At 42.0% G+C, this 25,073-nt stretch overlaps 1 protein-coding gene and 1 pseudogene across 1 annotated transcript in view; both read left to right on the top strand.

Moving 5' to 3' along the window:
• The window catches only part of Acsm1 (acyl-CoA synthetase medium chain family member 1), a 24,331-nt gene extending 23,125 nt beyond the window's left edge, over positions 1–1,206 (top strand). The window contains exon 9 of the mRNA XM_028764161.1: positions 896–1,206. Within this exon, the coding sequence (XP_028619994.1) occupies positions 896–982 (87 nt within the window). The 3' untranslated portion in view covers positions 983–1,206. The remainder of the gene's footprint in view (positions 1–895) is intronic.
• A 2,114-nt stretch (positions 1,207–3,320) lies between these two features.
• Positions 3,321–3,791, top strand: LOC114618430 (annotated as a pseudogene).
• The last annotated feature ends 21,282 nt before the right edge of the window (positions 3,792–25,073 follow it).

Genomic DNA, 25,073 nt, shown 5'->3' on the forward strand with positions numbered 1-25,073 from the left:
TTTCAGATTATTTTATTTTTGACATAAAATCCCTTATCAGTATATTAAGAGAGAAAGCAAGCTATGAAGGAATATGCCTGGCATTTCCCTGCTGGTTTGAAATAAGAGAGCACAGACATTCATGTCTGAAAGCCCTTATTTTCTTCTATTGTAGCACATTCTTATATCACCTGCATGTTCATCGAGGCACACATGTTAGGAAGCTGCAGAGCTAACATGTATTGTGTACTAGAATACTTACTGTGTGTTCTAGGCTCTAGCCCTATGTCCTGTTATTTAAGCCTGCCCACAGTCTAAGAACATATATGGCTGTTTTATAGAGATGAAGCTGAGACTCAAATTGCCTGAGGTCTCACTCAGAAAGAGGAGGGTTGAAACACAAAAGGATGTGTGACAACAACATATCAGCCTTTTGTATTAGTCAAGGCTCTTGCCCTTATAGGGAGCAGAAAACCTTACTTCCCATCAGAGAGAGATACATATGTACTATGTAGTACAATGCCCCAAACAATGGAGGCTGATAACCATGAAGGTCTCTCACATGTCTATCTGGATCTTTTACGTCTGCCCCATATCCCTCATCCTGCAGTGGGGATGCCACAGAGGCACCTCCCTTGCCCTGTAAGAGATAGAGAACATAGTGGTGGCCAGTATTAGTGGCTCCAAACTCTTCTGTGTGAAGAGGACACATTTTGCTTCCAGGGTCAAGGTAAGATACATGACCACACCCTCCTCCAGGGGTCAGGAGAGATCTGCAAAGCTCAGTGGAGCCCATGGGGGTCACCACGGGTGTCAGCCTGTGTAGGAAAGTGAGTGAAGCCTGAGTGGGTGATGCAGGGAGTGGGGAACTGGATGGAAAACATGGAAGCCTAACTCAGGATCACTTCTCTACTAGGTGGAGTTTGTTTCAGAATTGCCCAAAACCATCACTGGCAAGGTCAAAAGGAAGGATCTTCGAAAGAAGGAGTTCGGTCAGAAATGAACGGCAATCAACCCAGAGCATCCTGTGTCCTGAATCCTTGGCTTTTGGGGGTGGGATGAGGTGGGGTGAGGATGGAATGCAGGAAGGGTAAGTGTGGAAGAGAGAACCAAGACCTCAACATTTTTGCTTTTTTTTTTTTTTAATTCAGTTGCTAACCTTCCTGGAAGTCCACAGTGCACTTCCAGGCTGTTTGTGGGCAATAAAAACACTGATTTGAAAAAGCACCCTGTGTCATTCTGTGGATGAATGTCTGCCTTCCATAATCATCCCTAGTTGTCAATTTGAGATACTCCAGGGTCAGACTCTCCATTTTGACAGCAGTTTCTGAAGAAGCCCTGAGCATGCATTCAACAGCCAGGAGACAGGGGTGCAGAAAAGAGACTGCCCAGATCCTTCAAGAGATTAGGCTAGACAGCAAGTCCACTGAACTCAGCTGTGGCTTAGTGGCAACCCAACACCATCCTGTCCTTCCTGCTTTGCCTGAGTTCACTGTCTTTTCTGCCCTGCCTCCACTAATGCTGCTGCTACTGCTGTGCCCTAACTTAAATCTACCATGAGTGAATGAGAGACCCAGCCTCCAGGAACCCAGGAAGTATCATCTATCCCTACCCAGGAATCTCAGAGCCTTAATTCCATGGAGGCTTTCCTCCACAGGGGACCCATATGTATTCCTTTCCCAAGGACAAGAACGCGATCCCCCAGGATTCCACTCACTGCCAAGGCCCAGAACTCTTCAACCAAGATTCCTCTACAGATAGCCCTTCATTTCTCACTATAACCTCCTGTAGGGACCCAAAGACCTTTTTGCACACTGGTCTTGAGTTCTGTGAATTCTCTATCACTCATGTCTTTGAAGTCTAAGGTAGGACCATCTGGTATAACTCTAGGCTAGAAAAAGCAGAAACAGCAATGCTCTTGGTCAGTAAGGTTGTGGGAAAAAGTATACTCTCTTTTGTCCTACCTTGGAGGGAAGTCATTATTGAGAAATCCCTTTAACATCTACCTGATTCTTGGATAGATACATACTCAATGGAATATATGAATTCAGCAAGCACAGAGCCAAGCAGAACACATGTTAGGCTCAGCTTTACTTGGGAATACCTTCATAGCCCCATATATGACATGATCTCTCATATGACCTGCCCCCTTTAAACTCTTACTGAAGGTGGTGTTTTGTGGATTCTAAATATAATGCTGGGCATTGATCACTTTGCAGGGGATTCTGGAGGGCTATGGCTGGATCCCAAGAAGCCAGAGAGTGTCTAATTAGAATGGTCCTTGTGGAAAGGTTCACATGATCAGGTTGAGAGTACAGTAATAGATATGGCTTTTGTTTTAGGGGGATTTAAAAGTCAAGATAAAAGTGTGTCCTAGGACCCTGCACAAAGGAGCACAGTGGCACTCTCCATTCCCAATAATACTATCAGAAGTATCAGATGATATTGTCATCATTATAGTAACGACTAACCGTGTAAGTGACAAACAGAGGGGCTGGGTTGCAATTAAGAACACTGGCTCTGCCTCCCCTCCAGCCATAGAATCTGGACTATAAACAAAGTTTCACATGAATCAGCAGTGGTAGCTCAATCCACTTGCAAACACCATTCACAACAGTAGGTCCATCTAATCCAGAAGAAATCACAAGGCTCTGCCTAGCAGCCTGAGTCCTCAGAAGTGGCAAGAAGCTGCTGAAACATCACCAGAAGTTTTTTTGTTGTTGTTGTACATTTCTCTCTATGAAGTCATAACAAAGGATGACCAATGAAGAATGGTAAGGCATGCCAATACCACCCGGCATAGTCAGCGAAGATCAGCATCAACAAAGCCCAACAACGACCAGCAAAAAAAATGGCAAAGTGTATCAATACCATCCAGCATCATCCACTGTCCACTGGGCTATATTTCTATCCTTTCCAAACATCACGTGTTCTCACAGACATTCACTCTAGCAAAACATGCCCTTTTTCCAGGTTGCCGCCAGAAAAACACCATGTGTCTCTTCTTAGCAAAACATCCTCCCACATGTCTGTGTCAGCAAAAAACATCCTCTTGTAAAACAGTTTCCAGAAAAAATACCACATGACACAACTGAATCTCCAAGGAAACCAGAAATTTCCACTTCATGCCTGACTGAATCAAGTTCTAGCACATCATGGTCCTACCTGCTGTTGGATCCAACACTGGATAACAACTACTCTGAGTCACTTAGACTAGGTTATTCTTATCATTTAAAGATTGGTAAACATTCAAAATATATGCAGGGAGATGACCTTGTTCCAAAGTAATCACATCCTTGAATCTCAGTCCTTAAAGAAAGCCAAGAGAGCTTTTCGCCAAGATGGCGCCGAAAGCGAAGAAGGAAGCTCCTGCCCTTCCCAAAGCCGAAGCCAAAGCGAAGGCCTTGAAAGCTAAGAAGGCAGTGCTGAAAGGCGTCCACAGCCACAAAAAGAAAAAGATCCGAACGTCACCCACCTTCCGGCGACCCAAGACACTGCGGCTCCGGAGGCAGCCAAAATATCCTCGGAAAAGTGCACCAAGGAGAAACAAGCTTGACCACTATGCTATCATCAAATTCCCACTGACCACTGAGTCAGCCACGAAGAAAATAGAGGACAACAACACATTTGTGTTCATTGTGGATGTCAAGGCCAACAAGCACCAGATCAAACAGGCCGTGAAGAAACTCTATGACATTGATGTGGCCAAAGTCAATACCTTCATAAGGCCTGACAGAGAGAAGAAGGCATATGTCCGCTTGGCTCCTGATGATGATGCTCTGGATGTTGCCAACAAGATGGGGATCATCTAAACTGAGTCCAGATGACTCATTCTAAATAGACACTTTTTTTTCACCATAAAAAAAAAGAAAGCCAAGAGAGAGATGAATAGATGTGAATTGTGTGGGACATTTCTCAGTTTCATGCTAATGCTTTAATACTCTGAAATGATGAATGAAGACAGTTCCCATGAGTAAGTTTCAGTGACTGATAATGCCCTTCACGGTTGCTCTTGACTTGTCCATATGTACTCCCCAAATCAGCACACTCATTCTAAACAATCTTCAAGACTGTTGCAGCTCAACAGAGATAAGCATTCAATGGGCAAGACTTAGAGCCACAAGTGGAAATGAATGGCTACTGTCCTGCTTAGAAATGGGACTGCATAACCACACTGCAGAGCAGAATAAGGCAGACACGAAGAGCACACACAGCATGGGCTATAGTCAGATCAACTCATGATGATAGCATATTGACCAGGAAGAGGGTGAGCTCACTTTGTGCAGTACTGACACAGGATAGATACTGAAAGGTCTTGAGTTACACTGGTAAAATGAAATTTTCAAATATAATATATATTAAAGGTTTGTAAATTTTGTTCTGTGGTTTTTTATATAGAAAAGGAGTCCTGTAAAATGAAGTATAGATAAAATATATGTCTTAAGAAGACATATATTTTCTATTTAATTTGAGATGTACCCAAAATAAGACATTTAATGCATGAATATAGAGAAGAAAAGAGGAAGGGAGGGAAAGAGGGAAGGATAGAGGGAGGGCCAGTCATGTGTTAAAAGCATCTGCTATGGTTTGAAGGTGAACTGGCCCCTATAGGTTCACCTGTTTGAGTACTTGGTCTCCATCTGGTGATGCTGTGGAACTTTTAGGAAGTATACCCTTGCTGGGTGAAGTGAGTCACTGGGATCGGGTCTTGAGACTTTATATCCCAGCCTTGCTTCCTGTTCATTCCCTATCTCCTGAGTGTAGATGCTCTATGACCAGCTGGCCTTGTGGTGCTGACACCAAGCCTTTCTTGCCTTTTGCTATGTCTCCCTTCCACAATGGAAAACAAAGTTGTTACTTATCGGGATATTTATTTTATCACCGCAATGGGAAAGTAGGACAATATCATTGAATCAAGCCTGAATGAGTCAATGATGTAAGTCTGAAAGTTTTCATACTAACTACAGATGATCACGAAAAGTAACCATAATTCTTCATGTAGTCACCATTCTCTTTAATAAGAATTCTAAAAATAGCTGTTAATTTCCTAAAGTTTGAGTAAATGTGGTTGCATCTCAATTGGATGTTTCTTTTTCCCAAGTCAATTCAGATTATAGGGAACTGAGGGAAATTTTGCAGGGGTGTCAGTGCATCAGCTTGAGAAGTGAAAGTAAAAAGCGAAGGGAGCTATAGCCCCGCATCTCTTTGTAAGATGGAAGAGGAAGTGTCTACTATTCAAACAGGTGGCCACATCTGCCGTCTCTGAGAAGGATCCAACTGTCAATACACAAGCAATTGTGTATCAATCTCAAAACTGACTCTTAATACTGACTCTTGGGGTACAGAGAGAGGGAGGAAGGAAGGAGCAAGAGGGGGAAGGGAGGAAGAGTGGGATATACCAAAAATAGCAGGACTATAAGGAGAATGCAGGGGAAGGAAGTCTGTGAGCTAGGGGAGTTTAGGGAAGGGGAAGATGTGAGAAGAGTCCAGATACTAGCATAGGCTTTGAAATGTATAACAGGTTCTTAGGATACTGAAGGAGCCTGGAGGCCAGCATGTGCCTTGATATGCTAATACCCATTTGTTCCTTCTGCCTTTTGGAACTTCGGGAAATGAGTTTCCTTTGAACACATATCTCAGCTTTGGAAACGGGCAATGGGGAAAACATAAACAGACAGGAAACTGTTCTAACTGACAGATGTGATCCCTTTCTAAAAGGGGTGATTCATCACTGGGCATATATGTGTAACATTTGGTTTTTCTGCAAAATATAAGTAAAAAGATTGTTTAGGGTTTTATACCAACGATTTGTTTATTTGTTTGTTCATTCAAGGTCTCACATAGCACAGGCTGGTCATAAATAACTAAAGATGACCTTTAACTTCTGTTCCTCCTGCCGCTATGTCCACATATAGAATTGCAGGTGTGCATTCTTGGCCTTTGTGATGCTGAGGTTTGAACTCAGGACCTTGTGCATGCAGGGTAAGCACTATCCAACTGAGCTGCATCCCCAGGTCTGCATTTTTAAAACTCTAAATACAATTTTATTCCAAAGTGTCCCAGTCCGTTCTGCCCCACGTTTGCGGGGTCACTTTGCCCTGGCCCAAGCTGCTGCTCCGGTCCGCAGGTCAGGGTCTAGCAAGAGAGAAAATGGGGATGGAGGGGCAAGAAACTTGAAGAATGGAGACAAGACAGAGGGTCTGATCAAGTCTCCTTCTTTATTGAAAGGAAATCCTGGGTATTTATATGCTTTTGCATGTCCCTTGCCCTCATGGACAAGCAGAGGAACACAGCTGAAGGCACTATGTCACATGCCTTGCAGCATGGATACCGCATGCGCCTTGCAGCTGGGGGCACTAAACAGCAAAACAAGATATGTGAGAAAAACAAGATGTTTATCAGAGTGTGCTCAGCTGTTGTAGGCTGTAGAAAACAAGTCTCTTGTCAGGGTATATGGCTCAAGATGGTGCAAAGATGATAGCCGCTTTCTGCTAGGAGTCAGCTCCCAACACCAAAGTTTAAAGATCACTTTAAAACTGAGAAACAAGCAAATATAAACTTACAGTGGATAGCAAACCTAGGCCCTATGCTGAATCCCCACGAATAATTTGCTTAAATCCTCTGGGATATACCCAGAAGTCTGCCCACACAACATGAAAGATTGAGAAAACACATAATAAAATGTGAACCATACATGTGAAAGTAGCATACAGAAATATGCTTATGCACATGAATATGACTGAGAAAAATGGGCCCCAGCTTTATAAAACCTAGGATACTAATACAATAATAATTATGCACAAAATTTTGCTTAGTGCAAATTTTTAAACATATTAAAGTTTTCTTTCAACCTCCATGTCAGTTCTAAAAAAGACACTTAAGGTCATATCTCTGAAGGACTAATCCAAATAATTAGTGATAAAAATTCACTTTCACATTTCATAAAAGGGCCTTTAAGCCAATCAATAACAATATTCCAAGTTAATATGTAAATAAACAGAAAATTTTGGAAATTCATGGTCATGACAACTGTAATCATTATTTTACAAAATTGATATTTATGACTACTACGAGAAGACGTGAGTGAAAATACAATTCCACCTAGCCTTAGTTTTGTGCAAAACAAAGCAAAACACCCTCTCCAAAGGACAAACTCTGAGTTCTGGATATTTTCCCTTTGACCTCCAAACCTTGGAAAGTACAGAGTGTGCCCCTTGGAAGCGGCCATTCCCTGACAGGGAGCAGTAACCTGGATTGTAAGGGTCAAAGACACAGATCAAATATGCACAAGAACAAAGTCTGTCCTACTGCTAGCTGGCGAAAGTCCTGAGTCACGAGCGGTCCAGTTCCAGTTCATGCCTGGCAGGATATTGATAGTGGTTATGTAATCAGAGCTGGATGAAACCAAACAGAACCTCTCTCTGGAAACCAAGCTTCAGGAGTGGATGAGCTAGAAAAATCAGTTAATTAGCACTTAACTGCTCAGGGGAGACAAAGTCTCACTGACTTGTGTAAACTTAGTCAGACAAAGTGAATAATAAAATAAAGTAAAATGTATAATAATAAGCATGTTCCAACAAGGCTCACCATGGCCTTTCCCCCTTGTGGGTGTGGATAAACAGAATGGATGGTACTTAACTGAAGTTGTGTACGTGGGCCCATTCTGCTTTGTGCAAGGGTCTGTGATCACTGGAGCTTTCTGGAACCCTTGTCCAGTAATCTAGTGCAGGTCAAAATAAATGTGAGCACTTCTATGGGATGTTCTCTTCCCTCTCTTCTAGCTCCCTCCTTCTCTCCTCTCTGTCTTCCCTACAAACAATACATGCATGCATACATACATACACACACACACACACACACACACACCTATGTATCTCTATAACAGAGGGTTTGTGTGACATTTTGGTAGTAAAGTGAATAATGTCACAGTAAGAAATGATCTTTGCTTATTGCCAACACCCCTAAGGCCTTTTCCACTTTGCACAAGACACAGGACAAAAACTGACTTTCTGATCAGGTCACACTTGATGCAGACCCTACAGAAACTTCCACCTCATTCTACTTGAGGCGCTTCTCTGGGTTCCTGTCAAAGCGTCCCTAGAGGCAGCACTCACAGCAGTGGAAGGGATGATTTATAACAGCCTAAGTCAACAAACTGGAAAGCACAGAATGGAATGACATATTCAACAGACCACAGTTTATATCAAGGATCATTTATGGATTCCAGGGCCACCAACCTTTCACCGACAGGAATAACACAGTAAACTGTGAGATGGTCAGTGACCCAGCAGGTGCAAGCATCAAGTCAAAGAAACCTGGCAGAAAATAAGCGCTCTCTTTTCCTCCTGCTATTTCTGCCTCCTTGTGTTGCCTTAGCAACTGGGATGCTTTGTGTTATGTCTTCACTGGTTCCTGGTCCTCGCCAATGGTGTGTAACATTGGGTACTCAGGCACCACAGGAGTGAGTCTGTCTTACTGTGAAGGAAACAAAGCAAATGATGGCTGAACTGCTGGAAGAATCCAGTATACAAATATGTGGATTCACAAGGATCCCAGCGATGGATGCTCAATGCAGATAAAACATGGGTGAAGTGTAGATTGTGGCAAACTGTGTAATGTCCACCTATTATGTTTCTATCTGTATAACAACTGTAGGGGACACCAAAATCTCAAGCATACACAGTGAGTACTCACTCATGTGGCCCATGGTCACCCTCCATGGCGTACTTACCATCTGTACTATCACTTTTGAGTAAAGCTTCCTTGCGATTTTGTAAAATGCTTAAAATAAAAAAATGAATCCCATTTACTTTGAGCATCAAGCAAATGTCAGCATGCTTCAGAGGAATGAGGTTACAAAGCATGTTTGTAAGAAAGCAATTGTGCTGGTGTTAATGATAACTAAGTAGAGATTATCATAGTTAGGGACTCAGAAAGAATCCTTATGTGTTAAACAGGAAGGTGAGGAGAAACACAGAGGGAGACCACATTTTGAGTAAATAACATGAATCATGAAATGCCACATCCCTCTCCTCTAACACTACAGGACTTAGGTGTTCTGGACCGAAGAGGGGGATGCTGTGGCCTCCAGGAACCCTGGGTGGATGGCCCAGGTAGTTTTCCTCAATAATCAAGGTCTTTGAAGCTCCCAACTTAGTCATAATCATCCATGCACACTCTGCATTCTATTCCCTAGTTTATCCACACATTATATATATATTTAAATTTATATATATAAATTATTTATATATATATACATATATATATATATATATATTATTAGATATTTCATTTACATTTCAGATGTTATCCCCTTACCCCATTCCCCACCTCCTGCCCAGGAACCCCCTATCCCATCGCCCCTCCCCCTGCTTCTCTGCAAATGTGCCCCTACCTACCCGCCCCACTCCTACCTCCTCACCCTAGAATTACCACACACACAGCATCCAGCCTTCATGGGACCAGAAAAGGCAAAACAATTTCCTAGTAAAATAGGAAAACATGGTGCCATGAAACAATGTCATATTAAAAATACCAATATCCCTTCAGCAAATCCATTATTACTTGTTCAAGAAATGCTATGTGCCAAGAATAATTCATGACATTGAAGGTTACTATGGTTCAAATACAGGTACTGACTCTAAAGTCCATATGTTAAAGACTGGTCCCCTGTATGGCACCATTGAGAGGTACTGTGAACCTTTGAATGGTGGGTCCTTCTAGGGGATCCTTGGAGTGCTCAGACCTCAAAAGGACTGTGTGACCTGGCCCCTCTACTCTCTGCTCTCTCTCACCTGCTTCACTTCATGTCCTTTTCTATGGAACAGAGTATGTGCGTGTATGTGTGCAAGTGTGTGTGTGTGTGTGTGCACAAGCGTGTGCTCAGGAACACATGTGGAGAGCAGAGGTCAATGCCGTCTTCCTTTCTCAATTACTCTCCACCTCATTTTATAGAAGACAGTCTCTTCACTGAACCTGAGGTTCATTGTTTTGAATAGATTTGCTGACCAGTGAGCCCCAGGACCTACCTATCCCCATCCTGGGACTGGGATTACAGACATGCTGAAGATGTTGTGGATCAGATCACAGGTACACATACTTTCAGAGCATTGCCGTCGCTGTTACTCACTAAGCCATCTCCCCAGCCCCCAGGACAACTTTGAATGACCAATGCCATACCATGTGATTGGAAGAAAGACTCATTTCAACCCTTCTCATCTCTCCCTTCTCCCTTTCCCTCCCCTCTACCATCCTCCCTCAGTCCCCTCGTGTATCTTACAACAGCACAGGCTGAAGGGAAGATTGTCTCTGCCCTCCTCCTAACTTTGCTTGATGACCTGGAGAATGGCTTGAGTAGGGTGACGTACTTTACCAAAGGTGTCCTTGCCACAAAGATGCTGCCATGGTTTGTAACAGAATCCCTCCTTGAGGTTGGAGATCAGCTGGGTCTGCTTGCTAATGGTGCTGTGGGCCATGGGCCATTTCTTTTCCCTCATGCAACTATTGCTTTTGTAAATCCAATTGATTCAGTGTGGGCAAGGCAATGGGGGCCAGGCTCACTAAAAAGAGAACTGGAATGCCAGGGAGAGATCAAGATCTTCAAAGTGAACCAATTCTTTTGATTTCATTTATATCTTGACATCACAGTAAAGGACACTTAACACATGCTCACAGGATAGGCCCATGCTCACGGCATATTCCTTGGTGATTCTCAGGGTAGGCAGCATGATGCAGTCAGGGCTGCAGTTCCCCAGGTTAGTCACAAGGGGGCAGGAAGGAGCTTTAGGAGCAGGAACCCGGTACAAGCTCCTGTGCCTTAGTGCTTAATGATAGCAGTGACTCACTGAGGGGGCTCTCTACAGCTATTTAAGGTGTTAACGATGGTCACCGAAAACTGCAACTTTTCAACCCAAAGTGGAATCCCCAAGCCAGAGGAGGTGCACTGAATTAGCTTTTCATTTAAAAGGGCACCACGTCGTTTCCAAACTTCGGAAAATTCTGTTTTTAACTCCTTTCCTTGGTTTCTAGTCCAACTGTCACGCTGACCACCGAGCTTCACAGAGGATAGAAAGTGTTCTTCCTGAGATGAAAACTGACAAGTAATTCATCAAGAAAAGAAAACCGTATCTTAGTTGGAAAGGGAGTGCAGGCCAGCACGACTGGACTGGAGGGTGGGAAGCTTAGCTAGGTGTTGGGGGGGCCTCTTGGTTGATGTCGTGATGGTGTGTGGGAGGGGAAAGAACACACACAAGGGAGCAGCTTTAGAGAACTTAACTCAGTATAATGGCGGGGCAGGGAAAGTTTAATGGTGTCCAGGAGGTGGCCAGGGTCTCTGTGGCAAGGTTAATGTGGTTGTACACCTTTGACCAGGTCAGGGGTGTTGGAAGATGCTTCATCTACATACTCAGGGACTGTAGGGTCTGGGGAACAGGAGAACTTTATAAGGTCAAACAAGGAGTGAAGCATGGTAACCACCAGGGTAATAAATTCGTACTAGGGTTGATGGTGGGGCAGCCTACTTTATGGCACCAGGTTGGCAGCTGACAGGGTTGAAACTCTCCTCGACCCTTCCTCCACAGTCCTGGGCCATTGTGGTCCCACATGGGAGGTCAAACACTCTCTAGTCCCAGACATAATCATGTACATTCTAGAAAACGTACACAGTGTTAGACCTAATAAAGAAGTTCACCAAAGTTATAACAATAACGAAATGTATTAATATTAATTCTGTTTCTGCATATCATGAATGAAGAATCAACAAACTGACGTTTTAAAACTTCTACCATAATAGAACTAATTTTTAAAATATCATTAAAATGCCTACTCCAGACAACTTACTCAGTGTATTAGATTTGGTACTTCTTGTTGGATTTCTTATCAAAATTATAAAAATGAAAATTTGCCTTTACCTTTGAAAATTCACCACCGCTAAAGACCATAGGTCTGGCCAAGCCTGAAACCTGAGTTCGATCCCCAGAACCCAAATGATGGATAGAGAAATCCAACCCCCACAAGTTGTTCTCACCTCCACATTTACACAGTGGTCCATGTGTGTAGACACACACTAAATTTTAAAATGCAAGTAGTTCTTTTTAAATTAAAAGAAAAGAAAAAAATTCACAAACAGCCACGTTAACCAAAAGAAATAAGGAAAGTGTTACTTGCATATAAGAAAATGTATGTGTAAATTTGGAAAAAAAATATGAAGAAATAGACATTTCTGTACACACCGTGTCCTTATCTACCAAAATTGCTTCAAGTGGTGGAGGAGAGGCTAGTATGACCTGTGGTCTCCCTCCATCTTTCTCAGAGACAGTGGGCAATGCTAACCCCAAATGAGTTCTGAACAAGCATAAAACAAATATTGGTTGAAGGGTGAATGGGGGAGAGCTGCAGTGAGGCGGGGCAGAGAAGTGAGAGGCAGGGGCAGTGTCCATGGATTCATCACCATCCTCTCTCTCACTCCCTCCTCCCTTTCCTAAAAAGAAAAGAAAAGGAAGGATGAAAGTCGGATACATATCCTTACTTTATTTCCTTTCTCTGTCGTATAAAGATGATGGAAGCCCACCATCTCTTATCCATGGTTTCAAAAAATCTCAACCCCAATTGTTTTTCACATTTCATCTGACAGAAATCCTGATGCTATAGGATAAGAAACTATAGCCTTTATGTAACCCTGTTCGTGAGGACATTCATGTATCTCATTACAAAACCTTTTTATGTGTTATGATTTTAGTGTGGTTCCTTGCTAGAGTAACTTGGTTTTGTATGCTATGTGACTCTGAGCTCTGAATTACTTTAGTCATATAGATTTTAGATGCCCACACAGAACCTTTACAGCTCCCTGAAAGCAGGGGATATGTTTTCATCTAGGTGAACAAGGAGAACTTATCAAAAATCCTCAGGCCTGTGAGCTGACACCAGACACTGTGAATGAAAGACTGGCTAGTGTGAGCGACTTGCACAACAAACGGAAAGCCAATAGCCCAGTTATATAAGTCCCTAAAGGAGGAAAAGGCTAAACGAGGGGGTCGGGGGAAGGGGCAAAATGGATGGCTGGGTGGGTCACAAAGAATGCTAAAGAAATACACCAAGCATGAAAAATAAAAAAAAAAAAATGTTGATTAGAAAGTATATGCATGAATTCAAAGTTTTTGAAAACAGATGTATTTCCTAGTTCTGTGTTCTGGATTTAAAGGAGCTAACAGCTGTGGCTTCTAGTGGTAGTGAGTCTATCCAGGTCATAGTTCCTTTCAAGTATTATTCTCCATGTAAGGAACTCTGACCAACGTGTTCAAATTATGGCTCACAGAAAATGCCAGGTGAGTCTAAGTTTCTTTTTTTTTTTTCTTTACTGCTTTAATTTTTTTCTTTTATTGGATATATTCTTTATTTACATTTCAAATGTTATCCCCTCTCCAGGTCTCCCCTCCAGAAAGCCCCTATCCCACCCCCTTCCCCCTGCTTCTAGGAGCTCCGGGGATCTGGCCTGTTGACACTGTTGCTCCCCTCATGGGGCTGCAAACCCCCTTAGCTCCTTAAGTCTCTTCTCCAACTCCTCCATCTGGGACCCAGCACTCAGTTCAATGGTTGGCTGTGAGCATCTACCTCTGTATTTGTCAGCTTCTAGTAGAGCCTCTCAGGAGACAGCCATATCATACTCCTATCAGCAAGCACTTCCCGGCATCTGCAATCACATCTGGGTTTGGTGACTATATATGGGATGGATCCCCAGGTGGAGCAGTCTCTGGATGGCCTTTCCTTCAGTCTCTGCTGCACACTTTGTCTCCGTATTTCCTCCTGTGAGTATTTTGTTCCCCCCTTCTAAGAAGCACTGAAGCATTCACACTTTGGTCTTCCTTCTTCTTGGGCTTCATGTGGTCTGTGAATTGTATTTTGGGTATTCCAAACTTTTGGCCAATATCCACTTATCAGTGAGTGCATACCATGTGTGTTCTTTTGTGACTGGGTTACCTCATTTGGGATGATATTTTCAAGTTCCATCCATTTGCCTACGAATTTCATGAATTCATTGTTTTTAATAGCTGAGTAGTATTCCATTGTGTAAATGTACCACATTTTCTGTATCCGTTCCTCTGTTGAGGGACATCTGGGTTGTTTCCAGCTTCTGGCTATTATAATATGGCTACTATGAACATAGTGGAGCCTAAGTCTCTTGTGTCAAACTGAGGAAAGGCCAAAGAGTGGTAGGGAAATGGCCAGTGTGGAAATTGACATTATGAGGTGACATTTCCTGAAGAGACATGAACAAACACCTACTCACCCCAGACAGAGAACTGTTGTCAGACAAAAATGGCAGCAAAAGTCAGTGTGGTAAACAATGTGTTTGCGAGGTTCTTTCTGGTGCATAGACAGCTGCATGACTCAAAGCCCACCCAGGATGGGTGACACTTATGGAAGCAGGAGCCCTGGAGCACTCTGCATCACTTGCAGGCAGCACCACAGGTCACAGAGTCTCTCCCTCAGTGGTCCCTAAGGGACCTTGTCTATCTGGGAACTTTTGGTGGCCTCCTGAGACCTCACGAGGGTGGAATGCATTGCTTCAGAGGAGACCTACACAAGAAACTGCTGCAACTCCTACAAAAATTATAACCAAAAAATGTGTCTGAAATCATTGTCACCAAGTAAGAAATTGTAACATTAGTTGGCTGGATAATCTCTCTGCACCTTACAGCAGCATTCTGAGTACACACAAAAGAAGGGAAGGAGGCTAGAAATGAGGGAAATCAAAAAGGCTTGAAAATGTCAGTGAGAATGTAGAAGATGGAATTTACTGTAAAGACAGGTGAATACAGACAACATGGGACACTAACAGATATACATATTAAAGAAAAGAGAGGTGACAGGAACCCATGGTTGCCAGGAATGAGAACATCCAATCACAAAAAAAAAAAAAATGGTGAAGGAATCAGAGTGTATTCATTCATTTAACTAACGTTACTAATCACACATGAGCTGGAAAATGCTGTAGACTTTTGAGACACGGTAATAAACAATAGCAGCTAAAATCCTTCTCTTGTGGAGACAGGTATATGGTAGGGTTTGGAGGGAGGAAAGGGAAAGAGAAAATGTTGTAGTTAAGTTATAATATAAAAATAAAACATTAATTTAAAAACCTTTTTCTTGAGTGATCATTCTTAGAACTGGAGACTAAAGAAATCCAAGAACCGCTCCACTGCTGGGTCACGGCTGAAGTGAGGACTCCCTGTGCGAGTGGCAAAGCTACCACCCTGGTTCCACAGCTGCTCAGGTGGGGAGCGTGTCTGCAACTCACAAGAAAGTGAAGATGGTCACCAAATCCTGCCCTGAGTGTTAGTGCGACCAACAGATTCCTGTTGCATGTAAATCATGTCCCTGTGGTTACGTATTTATTAGCAGAAAACTACTAAATGCACTTTGTCTTCAGAATCTGTTGTCACTTTTTTCAGGATTACATCAGCAAACTCTCAGCCGGTCATGGGCTCTCAGGAGCGCTCAGACTGTACGAATGAGGGCCATTGGTTGCTTTTCTGTTTTCTAGTCTGTTGCCACACTTTGAGAGCAAAGCTGTGGGTTTAGACTTTGCTGGGATTTCCTTGTTTACCAAGGATTATTATCAGTGTTTTGTGCTAGGATATTACTAAATGTATTTACAAAACAAACACAAACAAACAAAACTACCAAAAAAGCCCTAGAAACTGGATGATGTTCACAGATGGAAGGGATGGGATTGTCGATGGAAACACACAACCTGGAGCAGCTGACACGCTTGTAGTTTTCAGGCTCATACCAGAGATGCAGTGTCTTCAGTCCTGTCAGGAGAGTGACTTTTAAATGTATGTACTTCAGGCTTTCACCATTAACAGATTGAATGTATACAATCCATTGATTTTTTTAATAAATTGGTAATTGATATTTTATTGAATGGAGAATTACAAATATAGATTATAAATTCTGTCTTCAATTGACCTTTCTCTTGGGTGCTATTTTAATGATTTAAGGTAGGAGTTATATTTTCAGAAACTTTCTAGACAGTTTGGAAATGTGGGTGCTATCTGAAGAAAAACATTTAAGGCTATATTATATTTCAGATATAAACACCTTGTTTTCTTGAATATTTATTTATTGGTTTAAAAATAAAACTTTTCTGTTATCAAGATGGTGTCTGTTAACATAAGCAAGATATATTTATTATATAAATTGCAAAATATTTCTTAACTACTTGTGAACAGTGATGTTTTGTCTGAATAAAGGTTCATTTATACATAATTCTGGTAATTATTTAAACTGTTACTTCGTCCTGAAAAAAAAAAAAAAACATTATTATTAAAAGTAAAAAAAAAAAAAAGAAATCCAAGAATCATTCAGATGAGTTTTCAACATGCTCATTGGCTGTCTGGATGAAGATAACCAGGAAACAAGTAGAAACATGAATTTAAACCACTGACGTAATATGGAAGTTAGAGATAGACTTTGGTACCCTTCTGTATATAAATAGTAACTAGATTGCTGAACATGGCGTCAGCCCAAAAAACAGGTTGAAGATGAAGCTCCAGAAAACAGCAACATTTAAGAGAAGTTGGAAAAGGCAGTCGAGTAAGAGAAAACCTGCACAGAAAGGATGGACGCTCTCAGTTTGAATGTGAAATGTCCCCATGGGCCCATGACCAGGCACTTGTGTCTACATAGAGACAATGGTAGTATGTGGGAAGGCTTTTAGTAACTTGTGCCCCACTGAAGGAAATAGATCACGAAGACCATGCGACTGGGGTTATAGTGACCCCACTCCCTTCCTCTTTCTTTGTTTTCTATCTGTTATGAGATGGAGAGCCTTCTCTACCACACACCTGCCACTATGAGACCAAACCCCTGTGAAAGCATAAGTTAAACGATTTCTTCCATAAATTATCTCTGTCACTCATTCTGACATGAGAAAGCTGATGAGAAAGAGGAGAGTTGCAAGAACATCCAACTTTGCTGATGTGAAGATGGATGGGAAAGTATCGAGTTTGGCACAAAGGACAGTCTCAGTGGTTACGGCCAAAAGAGAGTTCTGAGGCCAGAAGGTCAATAGTGGAGAGGAGGATCACGGCGTGACTAGAAGAGGCTCCATTCAACTTTCAAGTTTCAAACTCAATGCAAAGAAATATAAGCAAGAAGAGACCCAGCTCAGTGCTAAGTCAGCTTTGAAAATCAGGAACAACTCAAAGTGTTTGTGTATTCATGGGAAGGAGTCATGAGGGAGGAGTGCGGAATAAAAGAGATTTTTAAATGCAAGAGTCATCTGTGGAGACAAAGAAACAGAAGCCAGGGCACCATCGTCTTGCCTCTTCTCCTGACTCTAGGACAAAAAAACAGATTTTAGAAAAAAAATCAACTCAAGGACAGATCTACAATACACCTCCTCCACCTGAGGCTAAAGGGTCATTGTGGAAGAGGACACAGAAAAATTGTTAGAGCCAGAGGATCAGGAACTTTGTATAACAGGCCCCCAGACCTCTTAGCACAGCTGAATCCATGATGGTAATATCACTCAGGCCGTAAAATTCAGCACATATGCAGCATCACCTGGCAAAATGAAATGAAAACCTACTCCATCAACACCTATACTTCTGGGAATGTCTCTAAATGCAATAACCTTGCCTTTTGGCTTCTGTAGTTTCATTTTTGGTTCACTGTTTTTGTTAACTAAAGTGTGTCAACCCAAGATAACGATTTTTGTGTTTAAAATCTCACCCTGAGAAAAGCTCAGAACTACACAAGGACCCTAATACCAAGTATACTATATTGCTATTAAAATTTTTCTGTTGGCTTAACCCCTTGTTCGAATAATTCTTTTCTGTCGGGTGCCCCACAACACTGGTTGCGAAACTGTGTCTGCCGGTAATGTCAGAAGTCTAACCACTACGCCTGCCTAATCATGAACTGAGCAAGGATAACAGTAAATATGCTAACATGGACAAGGTAAAGCCCACAAGGCCTTAACCCTACACAAAGAACTACAGATGACTAAGGAGTAATGAGTAGGAGACCTAGTCTTCCCCAAGAAAGATACACCAATTAGTTTTCCTCTACCAAATGGTCGACTCTAAAAACATACCTACAAGTAACATTACACAGACTGAGAAGGTTGTATTTATGTATTTAGGGGTGTGTCTCTGTGTGTGTGTGTAATATATATATATATATATATTAATGAAAAGAGAGGCCACAAATTTAAAGGAGAGCAGTTATATAAGAGAGTTTGGAGAGATGGAAGTGAAGTGATGTAATTATATTGCAATATCAAAAACTAGAAAAAATAATTTAAAATTTTTTCAGCTCAAAACACCTAGATGTAGGATCTTAAACTACTAGAGGAAAAAAACATAGAGAAACCACTTTAAGATAGTGTCACAGACAATGATATTCTGGTTTGGACCATCCTTCCTTAAATCACAGGAGACAAGGGAAACCTAAAACTTGAAAAATGAGCTTCTGTGTAACTAAGGAACTCTTGACAGCAAAATAAAAAATTTAAAAAAAAGCTCAGATGAGGAAAGAGACAACAGAGACAGGGAGACACCAGCTGCCAGCTCGCTATCTGGCAGAGTTAACGCTGAGGAGACGGGTGGCCCCAATGAAGCTGCAGGTGAGAGTGAGAACAAGCTTCTGGGGTCCAGCAGAGTCTTGGTGCCTGAACTCCATCACCCCCCACTCACCACCCCAGCCTAGACATGGTAACTGAGCCTTAAAGTGAGACTCAGCTCAAGTGTAATTGAACTCTCCCTGGGGGGTTATTCAGCTACCCAAGGTTGATACTCTCCTGGTATGAGAGTTGCAGAGAGTCTCTGGTAAAGGCATAGGAGAACAACCGTGTGTGGACTCAGGATCCCTGAGAGTGAAATCATTTCAGAGAACGTTCCCCAGCAGAGAAATTTGAGCAACCTTAATTGCCAGACCTCCTGAGAACACAAAGGCTTTGCTTGCCAAGAAAACTTGGCCCAAGAGACTCCGACTAATAAAATATCAGTCTTTCCATCTTCCATGCTAGCAAACATACTGGAGCCGATGGATGTACCTGGCCATGTGTGCTGTACTCATCTTCTCTTTCCTCCAACTCATCCTTATGGTGCTGTGGGCCCAGCTTAGAGGTACTGCTATACCTAGAGACATGCACATCTTTACTTAGGCCTCGTGGCTCTGTTCCTCTGAAGTATTAGGGATGCAACTCTGAGCCTAGGCAAGCACTCAACCCCTAAACTGCAGCTCCAATCTCTCGCACAGTCTATATTGCACAGCTGGAATTTGAAACAGGTTTCCTGACTCCAAAAGGTCTACAATCACAGCTGCTGAACTGTATGTAGGACCAAGGTTCCTGAGGTTACAAAGACCACTTTGAGGTGTTAGGTTTTGTTTCATTTTGGTTTTTTCCTTTTGGATTGGGATCCAAAAAGACTTAACACTATGCTCTACCACTGACCTACACCCTGGGCACCACCATATAGTGGTTGGTTTGTTTATAAATATTGCCTCTATAAGAAGGTACTCTTAGATCCTACTGTGAAAAACTTCTAAAAACTGAATGGATCTAGAACATTTGGTAACGATCCCTTTCATAGTTATCACCTGTCTCTACTCCACACCAAGTGGTGGGATTCACTCCCAGGCTATACAGAAAGCTTTAACTAATGAGCTGTCGTTACCTGGAGCTGTGATGCACACAACAGGGCTAGAGACAGAGTTCCAAGCTGTCACTCCCAGCAGCCATTAGGCATTAAGCAGTATCCTTGGGACGCTGTACAGATAAGAATTTCCTGTGGAACCAGCATGAGGCAGAGTTGGGGGGTATGAAAAGACAGTGTGAGTGTGTGTGTGTGTGTGTGTGTGTGTGTGTGTGTGTGTGTGTGTGCTTTGACAGTCAGAAGACAACTTCCAGTGCCATTTCTCAGGTGCTGTCCACCTCGATTTTTTCTTGGTAGTGGGAGATGGACTGGTGGGGGGGGAGTGTTTTGTTTGGAGGCAAGATATCTACTTTCCTAAAGCTCACCAAGTAGGCTAGCCCAGCTGACAGAGTTCCCGTCTATGCCTTCCCAGTGCTGGGACTAAGCATACGCCACCATATGCAGCTTATTTACTCATTCAGGTCACCTGACTGCTCTGACTTCACTGACTGAGGTATCTCACCAGGTCCTAAATGACATTTTAAATATGCGTTTTAATCATGAAAGTTGAGGGGGAAAAGGTACCTGGGAAGAAAGTAAGACACTTCTGAGAATGTGGGTTTCTCCAAGAGAGAGTAGCACTTCATCATACAAAAGGTGCATACACTGTTCAGGTGAGCCTGAAACCTTTATTTATTCATTTATTTATTTATTTATTATTTGCTTACTTACTCACTTGTTTGTTTGTGGAGGGCATGTTGCTAGGGAACCAGCCTGGAGGTCAGAGGACCACCTGAGTGAGCCTGGTCTCTTCTTCTATCATGGTGTCAGGGATCAAACTCAAGTTGTCAGACTTGGTGGCAAAATGCCTCTACTCAGATAGCCATCCTGCTAGGCCCTGAAGCAATTACCTTTAAACAGTTGCCAGGGAACCTGCATGAGATCATTGAAATCACAGGGTGGTTCTTGGGAAACACTTAGTAGGATTGCAATTAACAAGGTAAAAGTCTAGACACAAGGGATCCAGGAAGGCAGGGCATCAGCACAGTGAAACCTTGTTTGAGATTCCCAAGGTCTAAGAGAAACATGCAGTCTTACTCAACCATGTATATTCTGGCCTTAAACCTGGCTCACTGCTATTTTAACACAAAATATCTACATATGAGCAGAACACCATTTCTGCATCTGTAATGCTGTTAATGGTGCTGGAATTCTTCTTAGCTGAAGGTCCAGACAGACCTGGGCTATATAGCAGTGAGAGCAGGAAGTTTTGTTTTATAGATCACAAGCATCAGGGACTTCTCTATTTTTGCGCCATGGCATGATTTATTCTGACTGATACACTATGTCTCTAGACACTTCCTATATGTGACTCAGGTGACAGAAAAAGAAAGGTCCCTCAAGAACCTATACAGATCAACATTGATGTAGGAGAAATATGCTCTTCAATTAATGAATATTACTTGAGGACTCTGTTTTGTGCATTTTCCAATATGTTAAAGCTAGAATAATAAACAGAACAGAAAAAAGCCCCTCCTTTCTACTTTGTGTTCCAGGGAGAGAGGAAACATGGTAACACAGCTCTGAGTGTGATTATGGTGCCTGGAGAGGCTCCACCTACTTCTCATGAGCTGAGCATCCAGCTGAATCAACATGAAATGTGCCAAGCCAACAGCCACCCTCTCAACAATATTTAGGGTAATACCTAAAGCAGTAAATGTGGTAATCCAACCTACAGCACCTGGTGCCATGGAATGAAGAGCTTTTAATTTCCTTAAATACTTAAATACCGGTTTTTTAATTTTCATTCATGGGAAACAAGAGCTCTTTCTTCTGGTTGCACCTGGAATCCTGCCCACAGGCCTGGAAAAGAAGTGGAAGAAGTGGACGTGGTGTTTTGATGAATTAATGTAGCATCTCAGAGTCCTCTCCTCCCTTGAATGTCTCTGAGGACATAATAGTGGTTAGGAGTATACTGTCCTGGGCAACCTATCACTAATGCCAAGAAGGCTCACCAGACAGCTGGAAGTCTGTGCTACCACAGACCCCGACTCAAACTGATCTATCTGAATAAAACATGCAACTCATATACTTGACTAGTCTGTGTCACTTAGTCCCAGAGGGACAAATATGGGACTTCACAGATCTCTCCCATTATTCCAGTCATCATGAGCTGTTATGTCTGTCTCTGTGTATCTCTGGAGCTCTACATACAGTCTGGCTCAAAGATATAACTTGTAAATATTGGAGGCACAGTGAATCCTAAATAAGATAAATCTGGCTAGGTAGACAGATACAGATATGGAGCACAGATAACTACCCACAAGGAGACCACCTGATTCACTGTACTGTGAATCATTTCTACACTGTGGGCTAAAACGTCACTTGCCTAGCTGGATATGGAGCTGCATGCTTTTAATCCCAGCATTCAAGAGGCAAAGGCAGGTGTGTCTCTGTGAGTTTGAAGCAAGCCTGGTCTACATAGTGAGTTCCAGGCCAGAGAGGGCTATACAGATAGACTGTCTCAAAAAGAAAAAGAGAAAGAAAAAGAAAAAGAGAAAGGGAAAGGGAAAGGGAAAGGGAAAGGGAAAGGGAAAGGGAAAGGGAAAGGGAAAGGAAAAGGAAAAGGAAAAGGAAAAAAAAGTCGTGTTTCTAACACTACAAGACCAGACCTGATTAGTCATTCTTTTTTTTTCTGTTTGTTTCTTTCTTTCTTTCCTTTTGAATTTTGAGACCAGGTCTCATTATACAGACTAGGTGTCATTATGTAGTCCGGATCTATCATGTAACAGGACTTGAATTCACAATTCTGCCTCTGTCTCCCAAATGCTAGGATTATATGACGAGAGCCACTGTGCCAAGTTAATCATTCATATATAGAGAAACACTACAACAAATGATAGTTGATTAACTCATTGCCAAAATATCATTTCTCAGTTCAAGGACCCATGATTTTTATGCTCCAGACAGCCTAGGCTACAGAGTGACTTGCCTCAATTCTGACTACCACTTCAAAAAGGCATTCCTTGAAAAGGGGGCTTATTTTAGTGCTGCGGTGGAAAATGTACAAGATGAATCTGGGATATCTTTTCAGGAGAGAAAATACATTTTCCAAAGCCCATAAGACTGTGTGAAAAGGTCATAATGCCACACTAGGAAGACTTCTGAACAATTTGTGCATTTAAAAAACACACTGGATTAAAATACTGAGTATTACATATGTATATACATATATACATAATAATCATATTTATGAGCTCAGAATCATAATTTAAAAATTCACTAATTAGGACTGGAAAGATTGTTCAATGGTTAAAAGCATTTCTTACTCTTTCAGAGGATCTAGGTTTAGTTTCCAGAACCCATATGGTGGCTAACCATAATCATCTGTAACTCCAGTCTTGGAGAATTCAATATCTTCTTCTGACTTCCAAACACCAGACACATACATGGTGCACATACAAACATACAGGCAAAACACTCATCTGTGTGAAATAAATTAATCCCCTGCCCCAAACACATGCTATTATACAAGCTACAGGAGCACCAGCCAAGCTGAAGACAGATGAAGATAACAAAGAGAAAGAATCAAGGGTTAAGATAAGACATGTCTCCAGACAGCATATGAGCCTCTTAGAACGTACTGCTTTATATAAATAGTAGCACTGCCTGTGCCAGCTCCTCAAGATTTGTGAGCATTACAAAGAAGTGATATGAGACCCCAGATAACTGAAAAATAGTATATCCGTGTAAAGGAGAGCTGCTATTTCTATATAGATACTTCCTAAGTGAGATGGGTATTTAAGGACTGGTTAATGCTGCAGAACTGGGAGTGACATAGGCCTGCAGTCTTTATCAAGGAGATGACTCACCTACAGGGTTAAATGTAGATTCTCTAACTGAATGTAGATTTTCTAACTGACATAACATGTCATCTTCCCCTTGCAAGCTAAGCCGGCTTATGAATACTGGAGATTCACCCTTGCCAGAAATGGAGGATACTCCCTAGAGCCCAGAGAATGATCGAAGCTCTGTCCTGTCAGCTCCCTAGGCTTTGCTGCATAATGAGGTCCCTGTGGCTCACCATCACTGGAAGAAATCTCAGCTCTTTCAGATGCTACCTTGAGGGCTTGCCTCTAACCAACTGTGACTTATTATCTTACCTTCTTACTTTAAGTATGAAGTCCCTGCCCAACAACCATGCAGCCAAGAAAACAGAACCCAACCTGTCCTTTGTAAGGAGGGAGAATCAAGTCTTTAATCCAGAGGAGTCATCCAAAAATAAGACTCACAAAGAGTCTAGAAGATGCCAAGCTGCCTAAGCCCCAGGGCTGTATGAAAGTGAGAAAATACACAAGGATTTGAATATTTAGGAGCAAGTCATTCAAACATTAGGAATATTTTCAGGATCACCTTGAGAGAGAAAATGGGGCCCTATCTCCTATCCTCATCTCTTTGACGTGAGTGTGGCATGCATCTGTCATTTACTGACTGAACCATAGGACTGTGCAATAACCAAAGTCTTGAAATAGTGTGCTATCAACTATATAATCTCTACCATAGCATCTGCACTCTGTCTTAATCCCATCCTTATCTCCTGCTCGCCTCTTCCTGATCCCTCATTTTCTTGACTGGTCTTGTGAGTGGCACTTAACCTCATTCACAAGTCTTCTCCAGATGTTTCCAAATTACAGACAGAATAGGAGTAGGGGAACTTAAATAAAACACACACACACACACACACACACACATACACATATACCCACAGAGTGTGTGGTTTTTGCTATGTAAGGAAAACCAACTCTCAGGGAAAGTCAATTTAGTCAAACTATATGAGAAAAAAAAAGAGGCCCAAAAGACCTCCTGATGACAGCTGAGCTCTGTACATCCTAAGATCCTCCTGTGTCCTGATCATCCTATGATGTAGCTAACCAATACATTCTTCAGCTCACAAGCCAGTAAAAAAAGTCTCTTCTTTCTTCTAAGCCATAGTATAGACTGGGTTTATATAACTTATAGCCAAACAAATGTAATCAATACAAATATATGTTTTATTTACTTATTTGTGTATTTATTTATTTCTAATGTTGATGATTTTTTGCTTGCATTCATGTATATGCACTGTGTGAATGTCTGTTGCCCACAAAGGCCAGAAGAAGGTGTCAAGTCCCTGGGAACTGGAGTTACAGCTGCCATGTGAGTACTGAGCACCAAACCCAGGTCCTCCCCAAGAACAGCAAGTATCCTTAATCACTGGATATCTTTCTGATCCCTTAAATAATATATGATTCATTATTATCTGATTGAAAATATCATTTGATAAGGACAGAAATGGGACAGAAATGGAACTCACTAGCCAACTAACATTTTTACCTTACCTTTATAACAATTCCTAACTCTTCTCTCTCTCTCTCTCTCTCTCTCTCTCTCTCTCTCTCTCTCTCTCTCTCT

The sequence above is a fragment of the Grammomys surdaster genome, unplaced genomic scaffold (assembly GCF_004785775.1).
Source record: "Grammomys surdaster isolate TR1022 unplaced genomic scaffold, NIH_TR_1.0 142, whole genome shotgun sequence".
Taxonomy (NCBI): domain Eukaryota; kingdom Metazoa; phylum Chordata; class Mammalia; order Rodentia; family Muridae; genus Grammomys; species Grammomys surdaster.